Raw genomic sequence first — 16,127 nt, forward strand, 5'->3', positions numbered from 1 at the left:
ACTTTTGCATAGGAAGCACATGCTCTTAAATGTTGTTGTTATTTCCAAGTTCCCGCTTTTATTTTTTTCCTCCCGCAGACTTGTTTGAAACACCAAAGCCCTGGGTAGATGACGAATGGAAACTTTCTGTTTCTCATGCTCATCCCTGTACTCATTCAACAAACATGAATGTGACTGCCTGTGTAGATTCAAAGATGTACAGAACTCACAGCCTCCTAGGATCAAACGTGCAAACACGAATGAGTATACAGCATGGTATGTGCTCTGATGGCAAAGGTAAAAGTACTTCCCTGGAAGCACCTAGGAATGGTACCTATTCCAGACTTCTGTGATCAAGGGAGGATTCAGGGGGAAAGAGACACATAAGTCAAGCGAAGACACAAAGATGAGAATAAGTCACCAATTAATTAAATAGAGACAGGAAGAATAGTCCAGGCAAAAGAAATAACTGTGTAACATTCCAGGAGCGTAGAGAGCATGGCACAATCAAAGAAAAGAAAGCAATTCTTCTAGCAGGAGATGAGGCTGCTGAGGGCTGCAGGCAGATGTCATCAAGGGGATGTGTGTGCATGGATTTACGTGCGCACATGTCGTGCTGGTTAGCTCTGGGCTGAGGGGTGTCCAGGCAGCTGGTACACCTTAGTCCTGGGTATGTCTCTGAGGGTGTCTCAGAAACAGATCAGCATTTGAACCAGCAGACTGAGTAAGCAGACCGCCCTCACCAATGGCTGGGGCATCATCCAATCTGCTGAGGGCCTGAACAGAACAAAAAGACAGAGGAAGGGCGAATCCATGCTCTGCCTGAGTGGAGACGTCCATCTTCTCCTGCCCTCGTTCTTCACAGCTCCTGGGTCTTGATCTCTTGTACTCAGACTGAGAGTTATACCATCAGCCCTGACTCTCACACCTTCACACTCAGACTGAATTACACCATTTTCCTGGTTCACCAGCTACAGACAGTAGATCCTGGACTTTTCAACCTCTGTAACCACGTGAGCTAATTGCTGTAATAAATCTCCAGATAGATGATAGATAGATAGATAGATAGATAGATAGATAGATAGATAGATAGATAGATAGATAGATATAATGGATGGATGGATAGATGGATGGATGGATGGATGGATGGATGGATGGATGGATGGATGGATGGATGGATGGATGGATGGAGAGCTAGAGATGGGATGATTCAAGCAGGAGAGTAACCTTGGTTGAATCTGTTTTTTAGAAAGATCACTCTGGCTACAGCACAATGAATGCATTTGAAAAGAGTAAGTGGAGGCAGAGAAACCAGACAAAAAGCAGCTGCAGTAACCCAGGTGAGAAACAACTGTGGCCTGGGCAAGGATAGCAGTGGTAGACATAGAAAAACGTGGACAGAACGATAGAAAAATGGAGCCGGGAACATCAACGGGACTTGGTGACCAAGTAGATGTGGGGGATTAAGGAGATGCAGGGGTCAGGCTGGCACCCGACTTTCTTGCCTGAGCAATTATTGGATGGTGGTGCCATTTGTTGTCACGTGGCAGACTGACAGGTTTTGGAGGAAAAGGTTAAGCACAGCGTTGAATTTCTTAAGTTTGAGGCGCCAGTTCAGGAAAGTGCTAACAGACTAGATTCGAGGTACAGATTCGGAGTCATCAGCTTAGTGAGGGTGAGATCAACTACGGAGAACGTGCTAAGACAGAAGAAAACAGCGCCGAGAAGAGAGCTGTCAGGGATAATGAATCAGTAAATGGCTAAATCACTGTTGCACAACTCTGTAGGAACTACACACGCACTGCAAAGCACAGCAGGAACCATGCTCTGTGACATGCTGTTGCATGTAAGAGGCACACCATAATACTGAATGTGATGACCACTGTGCACTGACGGGGTATGTCGGCCCTTCTGGAAGGACCTCAGGTGCTCACGTGTCTCATGGCAGTGAAAGTTTGAGACAAGAGGCAAGGAGGTTGTCTGCTGATTTTTTTATGTGTAAGCATCTCCCATCTTTTTGAATGAACATTGCTAGAAGGTGAGAGTGCCGACTCCCTCCCTTCCTTCCCTCCAGGCTGCCCTAAATTACTGCATCCCTCCCCCCCACCACCAGGCCTACGCATCCCTGAGGTGGTTTCCATGACAGTGGTGAAATCCTGGCGAGCAAAGAAAGACAAGCACACCACTAACCCAAGGTGTGTGACACATTAAAATTAAGATACCAAAATTTAGTTTAAAATCTACCAAGGAAACTAATAGAGAAACCACATAGCCAACACACTTGGTGGGGGGTAATAAATGTGAGGTGAATGCCTCATCTTTCTTAGCACAGCAACGATAGAAACCTCCCAAAGCTGAGAATTCAAGAACTAGAGATATAATTATCATACAACTAACAGAAAAACTAAAAAGAGAAAAGAGAAATGGCCAAAGACGAATTTTTTCCTGAGTGATCCTGTAGAAAAGGGGGAAGGGAGAGCTTGTTTTTTGTTTATTTGCTTGTTTGTTTGTTTGTTTGTTTGTTTGTTTTTTAATAGACTCTATTTTCTAGAGCAGTTTGGAGTTCACAGCAAAATTGGGTGGAAAGTACAAAGAGCTCCATATCCCCTGGCCCCCACCCCACGCACACACAGCACCCTGCACCAGGGGGTACGTTTGTGACAGTCGGTGAAGCAACGCTGAGATGTCGTTATCACCCAAAGTCCATAGTTTGCATGAGGGGTCCCTCTCGTTTATGGCTTTGGACAGATGTATGCGGACAGGCATCCACCACTGTGGTATCACGTGGGGTAGTTTCACGCCCTAAAGTCCTCTCCTAGTCGTCCCTCCCCCACCCTACCCCCTGGCAACCACTGATCTTTTGACTGTCTCCATGGGTTTACCTTTTCCAGAATGTCAGACAGTAGTTGGAATCAAACAGTATGAGGCCTTTTCCAATAAGCTTCTTTCCCTCAGTTAGGTTCCTCCCTGTATTTTCATGGTTCGACAGCTCATTTATTTTTAGTGCTGAATAACAGTCCATGGTCTAGATGGACGGACCTCAATTTGTTTATTGATTCACATACTGAACATGCCGGCATCTTGTTTGCTTCCAAGTTTTAGCAATTATGATTAAAGCTACTATAAATATCCATGTGCAGATTTTTGTGTGGATTTAAGTTTTCGACTCCTTTAGGTAAACACCAAGGAGCTCAACGGCTGGGTCATACAGTAAAAGTATGTCTAGTTTTGTAAGAAACTGCCAAAAGGACTTACAAAGTGGCTGCACCATTCTGCATCCCCACCAGCAATGAGTGAGAGTTCTAGTTACTCCACGTCCTCACCAGCATTTGGTGTTGTCAGTGGTTGGGATTTTTGCCATCCATAATAGGGGTGTAGTGGCATCTCATTGTTTTAATTTGTAATTCCCTAATGACATATTATGTTGAGCATCTTTTCACACGCTCATTTTTATTTCCAATTTTATGCTTTACTTTTAAAAGGATGATTTTTATTTTAATATTACCCATGAACCTGATGATGCAACTTCTAAGCAATTATTGTAAGAAAACAACCAGAGATTTGGACAAAAATGTTCATCCCACACTATTTATGATAGTGAAATACTGGAAACAAGCTAGGTATCAGAAAATCACAAGAATGGTTAGATAAAGTATATTATACTCAGATGATGGAATGTTATAAAGCTATTTAAAGTAATATTTTAAAATAATTTTTACTTTCCTGGAAGGAATTGTACCAAATGTTATCATTAGAATATGAAAGGTGGGTTATCTATATTTTATTCTTTATGCCTTTTACACGATGTGTATTGGTTTTATAATCAGAAAAGAATTAAGATTTTCATAAAAACGCTCAAAATAAGATTTACAGTGAGAAATAACATATTTTTCAGGACACTAGACCAAAATAAAGATGTGATGCCCCTTCACATTGTTATCACGAAGTAGATATAAGGAACCAAAACACACACAAAACTCCACAGCAGAAATCAGAGAAAAGTAATTAGTAGAGTTTGATTTATTAGAGAGAAAATTTAATAATTTAAAGGGAGATTTGGGGGTTAGGGAAGATAAGGAGAGAATTATAGTCAGAAACCAGAAAAGAGCTATTCAAATATCTCTGTGTGACACAGTATCTCAACAGAGAGAGAGCAAAGAATCTTCAACTTCCAAAACCTTGTGACATAAACCCCCTCCAGACTATCCTGATGTCTTTCATTTATCTTCACTGTGGGACAAGGGGATACCAAATGAAATTTCATGACCCCTTGTTCCCAAATAATAAGTCCACTTAGAGAAAAAGAAGTTTGGGATTGGTGAAATAGGGCTGGATTGATGTCTGAAGGGCCAAGTGTAAGTCCCAGCTCAGCTGCTTCTCTAGGGCATGACTTGGGTAAGTCATGTAACCAGTATGGGACAGTTGTCTCCCTGGTGAATGATACACCTCTGTCTCTATCATAGAATCACCGCAGAATCAACGAGATCATATCCATGAGAGCTAAGAAGCACTCAAAAAACAGAATGTATTTGATAATAAAATAAATCCCAGCCTATCAACAATGAATTGTTGGTCTCCAAAAGCAACTCAGAAGATCAAAAATTGATTCCCTGTTGAAAGAGCAACTGATGGCTGATCTGGCTGCCATGGCAAGCAATCGCCCCCTCCCTGGTGACTCCATGTACGTACAACTGAATCTGGGTCCAAAAGGCAGATGACCTTCTCAGGTAGACAACGGCCATTCTTTAGCTGAAGTTACATGTAGCTGTGCTTCCAAGCTGGAACTACCAAACAAGCTCGCAAATGCACCACCCGCCACTTTTATGCTGCATTGCTTGATCTGTTCATTCATTTTTCGTTGAGAGCAGATTACGTCCCAGGCACTGGAAACAAACAATAAGGAACAAAAACCAAAGTCCTTCCTGCTTGGAGCTCATGCCATGAGGGGAAAACAAATATTAATCACAGAATCATACACAAATGTAAAGTAAAAATTGTGATGACAATAGAAGGAAAGAATAGTTAGTTGGAGGGGCTAATGTGGATCAAGGCGTTCCTGTGAGTCTTTCCTGAGCTGACATTTGAGAGATGAATAGGTGGGGAGAGAAGAATTAAAGGATCAAGTAGAGGAATCAGCATCAGTAAAGGTCCCGTGGCACAAAACAATGACATTCAAAAAACTGAAAAGAGGACCATATATCCGGAGCACAGAGAGTGGAAATGAATGAAGTATAGATGAGTGTAAAAAAGGGAACTATATTAAGGATTTCTGCCTTTATTCTGAGCGCAATGAGAGCCATTGAAAGCTACTGAGTAGAGAAGTGACATGATCCATTTCGTACTTTGAAAAAGTGTTCTGACCATAATGTATCAGGACGCCAGGTCACTGTATATGAGATTCATGTATAGGTATTTTTACACAGAGCTATATACAGGGTCCCATAGTTAAAATCTTTCTATTAAAGTTCTAACTTCAAAAGACCACTGTACAAGGTCCGACAATCAAGTTTGCTAACTCATCCTAGAAAAAGTGCTACACACCTCACTGCTGAATCTCAGTAGGGTCACCTTCAAAGTCCTCCCCTTGGGAAGCTATGCACCCACATGGATGCCTAGTCCACCCTTCAAAGCAATTTTGGAGCTCTTTTTCTGGAATGGCCATAAGAGTTGTCATTGTATTACTCTTGATGTCCTGAATGTCATCAAAATGTCTTCCTTTCCATATTTCCTTCATCTTCAGGTAAAGAAAGAAGTCATTGGGGGCCAGATCAGGTGAGTAGGGAGGGTGTTCCAATACAGTTATTTGTTTACTGGCTAAAAACTCCCTCACAGACAGTGCCGTGTGAACTGGTGCATTGTCGTGATGCAAGAGCTCCTTTAGGACCATTTGTGCACACGCCTTTCTTTCTTTTTTTTTTAATTAAAGTTTACTGGGGTGGCAATTGTTAGTACAGTTACATAAATTTCAGGTGTACAATTCTGTATTACATCATCTATAAATCCCATTGTGTGTTCACCACCCAGAGTCAGTTCTCCTTCCATCACCATATATTTGATCCCCTACGCACACCTTTCTTATGCCAAGATTTTCAGTTAAGATTTTCCTGCTTCTCTATTGAGGTTTACTTGGTCTGCTATGCTTCTCACTGTCGGCCAATGATTTTAACGCACAATTCGATGGATTTTTGCAATGTTTTGTCAGTTCTGCTTGTTACTGGCTGCCTTGACCTTTCTTCATCAGTGACGCGTTCTCTCCCCTCAGAAAAATGTTTAATCCATTCATGCACTACCATTTTCTTCATGGCTTTGTCTCCATAAACTTGAACTAACATGTCCCTGATTTCACTTCCACTCTTGCCAAGTTTAACAAGACATTCATTGTTTGTTCGTGGCTCTAATTCAAACTCTGACATTCTTGCGACAGCACACAAAAACACACAACAATAATGAACGCCACTCAGCAAGACACCACCACACGTTGACACACACACAGCTGTGAGACACTGATGGACCAAGGTTATGAAACCTACTGAGCTGTTTGTACAGTGCTGCCCATATAAGCGCACGGTGGCAAGTTCGCGGACTTAATTGTCACACCTCGTATGTCCGTGACCATATTTTTACAAGACAACATTGATGACCAAAAACAAGAAACTTCTGATGAATCCTGACCTACTCTATACTGCCTGGGAGGAATTAATAACATGTTATGAGCTTTTGGCTGCATTTTCCTCCTCCTTTTCCAACAGGTATACAAACAGGTTTCGGTTGATGAAAAGGAAGGCATAGATTAAAGGAGAAAGGGCCAAAGTCTGCACAATTCTGGCAAGAACTTTGAGTTTACGCATCAACATCTATAATGGAGTCCTCACCCACAGTATTGAGACATATACTAATGAGTCAATCAACAGTGAGGTGTCAAAAGTAATTGGACCCTAATAATAGCACAAGTACCAAACGTGCTGAAGTCAGTGGGTGACCAAACTTTGGGGCTGTCCCTGTAATAATGTCACTCTCACTCATGTCTGTTCTGAAATGATTTTTTAAGTGAAAGAGAAAGGAGCCGTTATACCATGGGACATAAGTGCACAGAATCCACAGACTATCTCGTTTGTGCTAAAAACTTCACTGTTCTCTCCTCACTAATATATAGTTAGTAGTTGAAACCATTTTTGAAAGTATTGCACCAAATGCTATCTATCAGTTTTATTTTTTATTTTCTTTTTTCTCACATAGGCATAAATATTTAATAATAATACAAGCACAGATTAAGAATGCATGGATGGTACGTGCACGTTTACCTAGTGCATGAGTAAAAATGATGCCGAGAACATTTCTGCTAATTGGGGTAGAACAATTACAATTTCTAGGTCAAAAGCCATGAGATAGTGTGAGTGAACTTTGTAGTAATGCTAGTCATGGTAACCTTTAAAATCTTGAAATTATAAGCCATACAATCATCACAGCAAAATTAAGCATTTGATATGTATTCTTGGATCGTATATACTTGCTTGCTTTGTTACCTAATAGAGCATAACTCCTCTTCAAGTGAAGACAAAAATCAGAGTAGTCGCATTAATTTATTTTCCTATGTAAATTAAAATTTTGAGATTATTAAATTCATAAATTGTGTTACCGCCATACCAGCAAAATACCTTAATGAATACCAAGCCAAAGGAATACAAGTTGATGGTACTATTTGCTTATTTACTTTTTTATCCAAATCTGGGTGTACTTGCGGGAGGGTAACACGCCTGGGAGTAGTATCCATCCTACACATCATGTCAGGAAAGGTCTGGTGTCCGGGGGCATCGGGGAGAGAAAGCAAAGTGGGCCGCCAGCATAGAGGCAGAGGGTCAGCAAGGTGAGAAGTGTGAGTGGTATCAACACATAGTGAGGGCGCAGGGGATGAGGAGCAAGAACTTGTTAGGACAGAAAACACAGCAGTGAGCAGACACCGACAGTAACGAAAGCCAGCATGCAGGCTCCAAAAGGCCGGAACAGGAGCCAGAAACCAAACCTCGAGAGTGCAGAGTACAGGACGGCAGCAGGAACTGAATAAACTAACAGGAGGAACGAGCGGCGATGACCCTGACATCAGCCCTGTCGTACACCCCAGGCTCAGGGCTAGAGGGACACTGGCAGCCACCGCAAGGCACACACTTCTTGTTTAACTGGAGAGTTCAGCCTTCTGAGGAAATCTGACCTCGAGACGCCAGAGGAGTCAGGCAGGCCCTGCAAAGAGGAGGGCATGAACTGGGAGACACTCATTGTGTGAGATGCTGCAGAGATGAGGGGGTGGGGTGAGGAATCCCCCGAGTTCAAATCCTGACGCTATTACCAACAGCTCGAATTAGGTCAGTTACTCACCCTCCATGCACGTCAGCTTCCTCTGTACACAGAATGAACAGGGCTAATAATCGCCACTTCTCAAAGCTGGTGGGGGTTGAAATGGGGGAACACCTGTGAAAGAACGTGGATCCTCCCTATTCCTTCCCCCTTCTATCTACCGGCACCTAGTACCTTTCGCCCCAAGGTCGTACTGCGGATTTCTGATCCCCGGGTACATTCCAAAGCCATGGAGGCCTTTTCTACACGCCTTGTTATTCCCTCCCCTGATTTTATGTGATGCTTCTTTCCTCTCTACACATGCTGTCATGATGAAATACTATTCTTAGTCTTACAAATGAGCGCCCTTTGCTTAAAATAATCTGGTCACTAGTTGAACAGTGTGTCATCTGGGGAATAATTGAAAAGATTCATTGGTCTGCAACTCTCCTTTTTACCAAAATGGATTCAATGCTCAAAGCAGCTAATTGGCTCTAGGGGTCTTTTCTACCAAAATCACACCTCTGATTCGAATGACAGGCAGAAGAAACAGCTGGATTGTACCAACCCCAAATCCCTGCTGCTTTTAAAAATCCTAAGTAAACCGCTCCCATTTTTATATAAATGGCAGATAGGCATAACTCACAGACAACCGCAGGTGAGTGATGGCAGTGTCTAAACTGGCCCTGCTGGGAGCAGAAGGTTTCAAAGACACATAGAAGATGCAGGGCTTAAAAAAAATTAAAAAATGAAAGATTAATTGTAAACGTGGGTAGGTGGCTACCCACCTGTATTTTTAATAGGAACCACATCCCATTCTCTGCAGACTGCCATTCTGAAACACCAAATATTAAAGTCAGCTCTGAAAGCTCCATGACGTCAATCAATTTTTGCCTTAAGCCTGGCCAGTCAACAAGCAACCATAGCAAACATAAAATTATGAGGCAGGACAATAATATAATCCCTGTATTTGCCTTGTACTTATTAATTGATTCAATCATTCATTCAATTTAACAAATAGTTCCTGAGTGCCCACCACGCACACAGCAGTGTGGTATGTAACAAAGGACCACTGTCCCTCACATTAAAAGATGAAACATAAAAGCAAAAAGGTGTTGAGAGTCTAAAGGAAAAGGCAAAACATAGCAGCCCAAAGAATCAAAATATTTTAAATTATTTTAACTACCTCAAGTTACAGTGTACCTCTCTCAGTCACAATCAATTTCAAGTCCCTAACCCTTATAAAAGTTAAATAATTCTGATAACTAATTTACTAAACCTACTCAAATTTTTGGTAATTACTAAGCCCTCCTCTATTCTGGCACATAGTGGGGACCAGTTGCCGACTTGTGTTATTTGAATCTGTCTGTTTCTGTGATAGAGAACCTGTTAAAATGCTTCCTCCAGACCCCATAACTTGCTGTTACCTTGTCCACTGATGTAATTACATGTTCAGGTCTTTGACCACAGTTTGTACAAAAGCCAGCCTTGGTATAGGACCCTGTGATACAGACACTCATTGGAAGCTCCCGGAGTCACTCATCACTCCTTTTTAGTTGCCATTGTCATCTGAGCTGTTTGTTTTACTCTATTCCGGATGTCTTTTAACTGAAGATATTTCACAAGCCACCTAGAGACGTGGTCAAGTTTCCAGCTTCAAACAAATGGCCCCCACCAATCTTGACATTTCCACATTTCCCTGAGACACAGAATCAGGGCAAACACAATATTGACCTGAGGAAGTACAGCACAAATTCTGTAGGTTATGGATCCACTGATTTTTTTTTTAATTCTATATTTTCCCAACATGTAATTTGTTTTCAGTTGAGTTCAACCAATTTTTTTCAGGGTTAATGAGTCCCTAGCAACTATGGAGCATATATCATGTGCAAATGATTTCAAGATCTGTGAGCTGACCTTGTGTTTTAAATATTTACGTCCATCCTGCTACTTGGTTGCAAACAGTGAAAACAATGACATTGCATGACAAAGGAGGCACATACTCTGCCAAACTCTGCACTGCCCATTGCCCAGATGGTGAAACAGTCAGTCAGCAGCAGAGGTGGGACCAGAGTCAAGACCAGCTAATTAATTCACTGTGCAACTTCCATTGCATAAAAGATACAAGGTATGATCACACACTATGGTGAATGTTTAAATTTAAAAAAAAAAATCATTACAGTAAAAGACACTTTGCCATTAATCACCTTCAAAATACTCTCCCTCACTTTGAATACCCTTATCCCATTGTTCTTCCCACTTTTTGAAACAGTTCTGAAAGTCCTCTTTCGTGAGTGTCTTTAGTTGTGCTGTCGTGGCTGCCTTGATGTCCTGAGTCATTTTGACTTTGGGGAAGAGCCAGAAGTCACATGGTGCCAGATCCAGTTAATAAGGTGAATGAGGACACACCATAATGTTTTTATTTGACAGAAATTGCCGTACCAGAAGCGATGTATGACACAGAGAGTTGTCATGATGGAGGATAATTTACAGCACACTTTAAAACACACCTTCTCTCAAACGTAGCTCACACCCAACTGATTGCACTGAACAAGTTAAAAGTTGTCACACACTGTTACTAAGGTTCCACATACTGCTTCCTGTATTGAAGATCCCTGTCTTTCCATTGGATGGCACTTGGCAGCAGCATGCAGCGTATTTTGTGATCACAATGGAAATACTCCATGTCACACATAGCTTCTGGTATATGACAATTTCTGTCAAAAGAAAACGTCATGGTGTGTCCTCATCCACTTTATTCACCAGATCTGGCACCATGTGACTTCTGGCTCTTCCCCAAAGTCAAAATGATTCAGGACATCAAGGCAGCCATGACACTGCAAGTAAAGACACTCATAAAAGAGGACTTCCAGAACTGCTTCGGAAAGTGGCAAGAACAGTGGGATAAGTGCGTTCAAAGCAAGGGGGAGTGTTTTGCGGGGGATTAATGGCAATGTGTCTTTTACTGTAACTTTTTTTTTTTAATTTAAACATGCACCATATTGTCTGATCACCTCTTGTACCATACTTAAGAACATGTGTTCTGCAATTTCCACACTTGGCTCAGTCAACTCAGAGCTTATAATATGTCCCAGATATTTCCAAGAACAACAAAAACCATTAATTCAACGCTGAGCTAGACTGAAATCAACAGGCCCCAAAATACCAATAAAGATTTCTATATAAAGCTATTAATTCAATATTAGGTTCAAAAACTAGGATGCAGGAGTTAGGAAAGTGGCAATGTTCACAAGTCAGTACATTAATCACTCAGGAGACCTGATGATAATCCACAGTAAACAGGCCGAGGAGGAGCCCAGTTGGAGATCAGGAATGCTCACTGAGCCGGAACTACACAAGACATGAGTTGGAGCAAGCAGCTGACACACAGACTAAACTCAGAGGAGTGAGTTTCAACAGGCACAGAGGGAGTCAGCTGAGAGCTGCAAGAAGAGCAGCCACAGGCCGAGAAGAGCACCACGCTGAAGAACGGCCCGGACAAGCAGCCACAAGACCTACGGACCCAGAAGCCCAGACTTCCAGGACGTGCAAAGAGTACTTGGAATCACAATGCCTCAGTTCCAGTCTGGAATTGCACTCGTGATATAGGTGACCTTGGGATGTCCCCTTGATCTCTCTGCGTCTTAATCCTCTCACGCAACATGGGAATAGAAAAGGCTACCTTGCAAAATTGTGGAAGGAATTAAGTGTTTCATCAGGAAAAAACTGATGTGTGACATATAAATGGTGTGTAAGATATAAATTGACACACAAATGTAAAGCTGTGGTGGCGGCATTATGGCTTTTGGCATTACTGGCGTTGGTTTGATGGGACAATATTTTGAGTATTGTCTGACACATTTTTATCCTGCACAAGTCTTGTTGCCCCCCCCACAGCCATCAAAGCTGACGCTCCCACTGCTGGAGGGCAGAAAACCAAGAAGTCACTGCCCGACCTTGACTTTCTAAAGTCCTAAACAGTGTACTATCTATGAAAGCAATCGGTATCAATTGCCAAAGCCATGTACTTACGAGGAATAAAATAAGGTTTTCTAAATTCCACAAGCCTCCCTGTGCATTAAAAACCGGAGATTGAATAACTCGAGGCATTTGTCTTTTCCTGTGTGCAGCAGAGCAGGAAAGACAGAGGATGTAGGCAAGAGCCATTTCCCACTGCAGAGGAAAGTGCTCAAAGCCACTGCTCGGCCGAATTCAGGAGCCGGGAGAGAAAAAGAGAAGAGAGTGAGCGGGAAGTGAGGGCTGCTGCCCACCCTGCCACCACCAGCCCCACCCCCGCCACACACACACACACACACACACACACACACACCCCTAGGGTTTCATTCCTGGGATGGGAGAATGGGCACTAGAAATACCGTCCCCTCAGCTCCACTTAGGGGAGTGGAAGGGACCTTTCCCTGCGTCTACCTGGGAACCCAGCAGGATGCAGTCTTTAGAGGACACCCACCAAAGTGGAGAACGACGCTCGACAGTGGGAGACAAGGCATGGCAGGGAGAGGGCCTGTGAGAGCAGAAACACGTTCCTAGACATGTTTCCTTCAACACGGGGCATGGAGCAAAGCTAGGCAGTCCCAATTTGAACCTGCACACGTGCTGAGAGGATCAGTGGATTCCACGAGGTCTGACTGAGGGCTCAGGGGACAACTGAGAGCAGCAGGGACCAGGGCAGCTCAATGCACAAGCACCCGTGACCTGGCCTACCTTCTCACTGAGAGGCATCGGCTCGTGTGCCTGGGGCCACGTGGCCTGCATAGCAGAGGGGTCTCCCGCCCCTAATTCAGGAGGCATCTCCCTACGGGACTGGCATGCAAGGTCAGCAGGGAAAGGCAGCGTCCCGTTCTCCAGGAGCGGAGCGCCTTCAGTGTCTGACATTTACAAACCAAATATCAAGGGACGTTCAGTCAGCCGTGAACCGCGCACTCCGCTGAACCCCTAACCAAACATAATGCAGTCAGTGGTCGTTTCCATCCTAGTGTCCTCATACCACTGACATAATTAAATACAGAAATGGCTCATTTGGGCTGTTTTAGCTGGGAAAAAATTGTACATTTCTGAGAAAGCTCCTCATCTATAAATATACGGTATCTACAACATGGAAATAGGATTAGACGTTTGAACTCTCTCCTTTTCTTTTCCTTGGGCTACAGAAGTGCCATTTCTGGGATAAGCAAATCCGCTGAAAAGTCAACAACAAAGTAGCAGATAATAGTTCTGCAGGAGGTTTTGGATTCCTCTTCAAACAGACACACAGACACACACTGAGCTGTTTAAAAACTTTGTACAACCTGCCCACATTATCTGTTATCTCAAAGTACAAAAATAAAATAATCCCTAAATAGACTCACCCTTTTGAAAGTGCTGAACTTTCAAATATGAAAAATGAAACCCTGAGTGGCAGGAGTGGGGAACGAACACAGCCAAGCTCGTTACCCGCCTGCCTTTCGGTCTTTTTTACAGGTACAATGAACTCCACGGTCTCAGGGAGACAACGAGATCCAGGAGAATTGAAAGTTACAACCTCAAGCAGTTTCCATCAAACCACTTTCTCCCCCATCTGCTACATGCACCCAGCCAAGCCCTTCAATGAAGAGGAAACTCTGTCCTTTAACCAGAGAGCGATGGGAAGTCATAGCAAAGTAAGGAACACTACCCCCCCGCAAGGAAAACGGTGAATTGCCCACCTTGGTGAATATTCAGGCAGGTGAATATTCAGTCGACAATCTGAAATTCACCTCTGTTTCTCTATATTTAAAGCACAAACATTCATTCTGGAATAAAAGTGTTCGTGATGCATTCTTATCTAAAATGCTGACTTCTCCCCTGGCCCAGGGCTCTTCTGAAGCCAGAATTAGGGAGAATTTGATTCCGATCATCTAACTTTCAACGTGATTCCTCACCAGTTAGACTTTATTATGTGCTTTTCCATGAGAGTTTTCAATTTTTTAAAAAACCAGCTAAATTTTCTATGTCCGGTGAGTTGTAATGTAAAACAAGGGGGGGAAAGGCACTGTTTAAAAGCTTTTAAAACATAGCTCAGTTTATGTAACCAGTTCGGGGTTCACTTTCCATCTCTTGTGTTCTCGTCAAAAAGGGATGTAAGTTGAGAGTGAATCCTGCCCAACTCCAACAAGGCTTCTTTCTCTCCATTGTCCCTACACTCTTGCGGCCACTGCACTTCTCATTTAGATTAAAAACACCCTATTTGTTCTACATAATATGTAAGGCAAAAGGACAGCTTTCAGGAAGGCTGTAATTGTTCAAGACAATACGACCATTCACCATAATACGAAAACCTCAAATGTGAATTATTTACGTTTCTGCCCCTTCAACAAAGTAATACTTGGCTTAGATGTGGGATGTGTGGCTTTTTGAACTATGGATTGGTTTTTATTTTTATTTTGCTTATTTCTTTCAACAAATCTTAGCACCTTCCTGGTGGGTTATAAATGGCTCTGAAAAATCTAGGAAGGGAATTGCAAGTCTCAAAACACCAAGCAATGAATAATTTTCCATTCAACTCTCTTTGCCTAGAGCTCAGAAGTGGTAGCACAAAGCCTAGTGGCAAGAGGATGTTTTTGAAATAAATAACGGCCATTAAATGTTTTCAGATTATAAAAGTATCACTTGCACTTAGAATAGCTGGAAAATACATTTTCAAAAAAAAGGACGCTATTAAAAACAACCCGCAATTTGCTACCTAGAAACAGTTTCCTTGTATGTATGTATTTATTTATTTGTTTGTTTTAACAAACAGAAAGAAGCCAACAGCACTGATAACCTTGTGAACTGCAGTTTTCAGCGGAGGGGGTGTCGTGCTGAGTTGGAAAGCTTTCTCAAATGCCATCGTATGTGTATTGTGTTTGAAACCAGTGGGGGGAGGAGATAAAATACAGCAATCTGTTTGTCTAGCTCAATAATTAATGAATAAATCATATTTAATGACTCAGGAACTTGCAGTACTTCTGGGTCATCAGGGTGAAGATCAATTTGGCAGTAGGAGTGAAGTCACAGAAAGGATAGAACAACTTGACAATTCAAACGCTTACTCAGGGACCAAGCAGGTAGCGTAAATATGCAGGTGTCAAAATCCTGTCTGTAGAAGACAATCGATAGGCATTACTCAATCCTGACTAATTGCTGCCATGAGGGAAAAAAAAAAAAAAACACCCTAGGGTTATCAAATTTTCCTACTTTTTGTTGTTCCTTCAAGAGAAGCTGGAAATGTGTGTCTCTCTGTGACAGCTCCCAATTTAAAATTGTTCTATTACACAGACCTTTTTAAAGCATGTAGGCCAACCTGCAAGACAATGGGCCTCATTTGGCCTGTCGGTTACCAGTTGTAGCCTGGTTATCAGAGATGGAGTGGAATCTGGGTCAGACCACAGGCTTGATTTGTGGGGCAGCGCTGGGAAGACAGTGAGCTTCCAAAACAGAACTTAATCTTGATGGAGACTGAACTGACGGGAAGCAGACTAACCCCATGCCTCCCCTGCTCCCCACCAAAGATGTCCTTGCCCCAACCCGCAGAACCTGAGATATGTTCCCTTCCATGACAGAGGGACTCTGCAGACGTGAGTAAGGCCAAGGACCTTGCTGGGAAGATCATCCTGGATCATGCTGGTGGGCTCAGTCGAACCGCATGACTCAAAAATGGAAGAGGGAGGCAAAAGAGTAAGTCAGAGAGATGTGATGTACGATCGTGACCCACCATGGCTGGCTTTGAAGATGAAAGAAAGGGGCCACAAGCCAAGGGCCTCTAGGAGCTGGAAAAGGCAAGCAAAAAGACACTGCCCTGGGGT

The 16,127-nt window shown here is 42.8% G+C and overlaps 1 protein-coding gene across 6 annotated transcripts in view; it reads right to left on the reverse strand.

Annotated features, from left to right (window-relative positions):
- Positions 1–16,127, reverse strand: part of SUMF1 (sulfatase modifying factor 1) — a 278,602-nt gene that overhangs the window by 139,735 nt on the left and 122,740 nt on the right. The window contains exon 10 of one of the 6 annotated variants that reach the window (XM_074312225.2): positions 8,092–8,214. The exons of the other annotated variants lie outside the window; for them this stretch is intronic. Within the exon in view, the coding sequence (XP_074168326.2) occupies positions 8,107–8,214 (108 nt within the window). The 3' untranslated portion in view covers positions 8,092–8,106. Of the gene's footprint in view, positions 1–8,091; positions 8,215–16,127 lie in introns of those variants that run through there. 6 annotated transcript variants of the gene reach the window in all.

The sequence above is a fragment of the Rhinolophus sinicus genome, chromosome 5 (genome assembly GCF_057876585.1).
Source record: "Rhinolophus sinicus isolate RSI-liver-muscle chromosome 5, RSI-T2T, whole genome shotgun sequence".
NCBI lineage: Eukaryota > Metazoa > Chordata > Mammalia > Chiroptera > Rhinolophidae > Rhinolophus > Rhinolophus sinicus.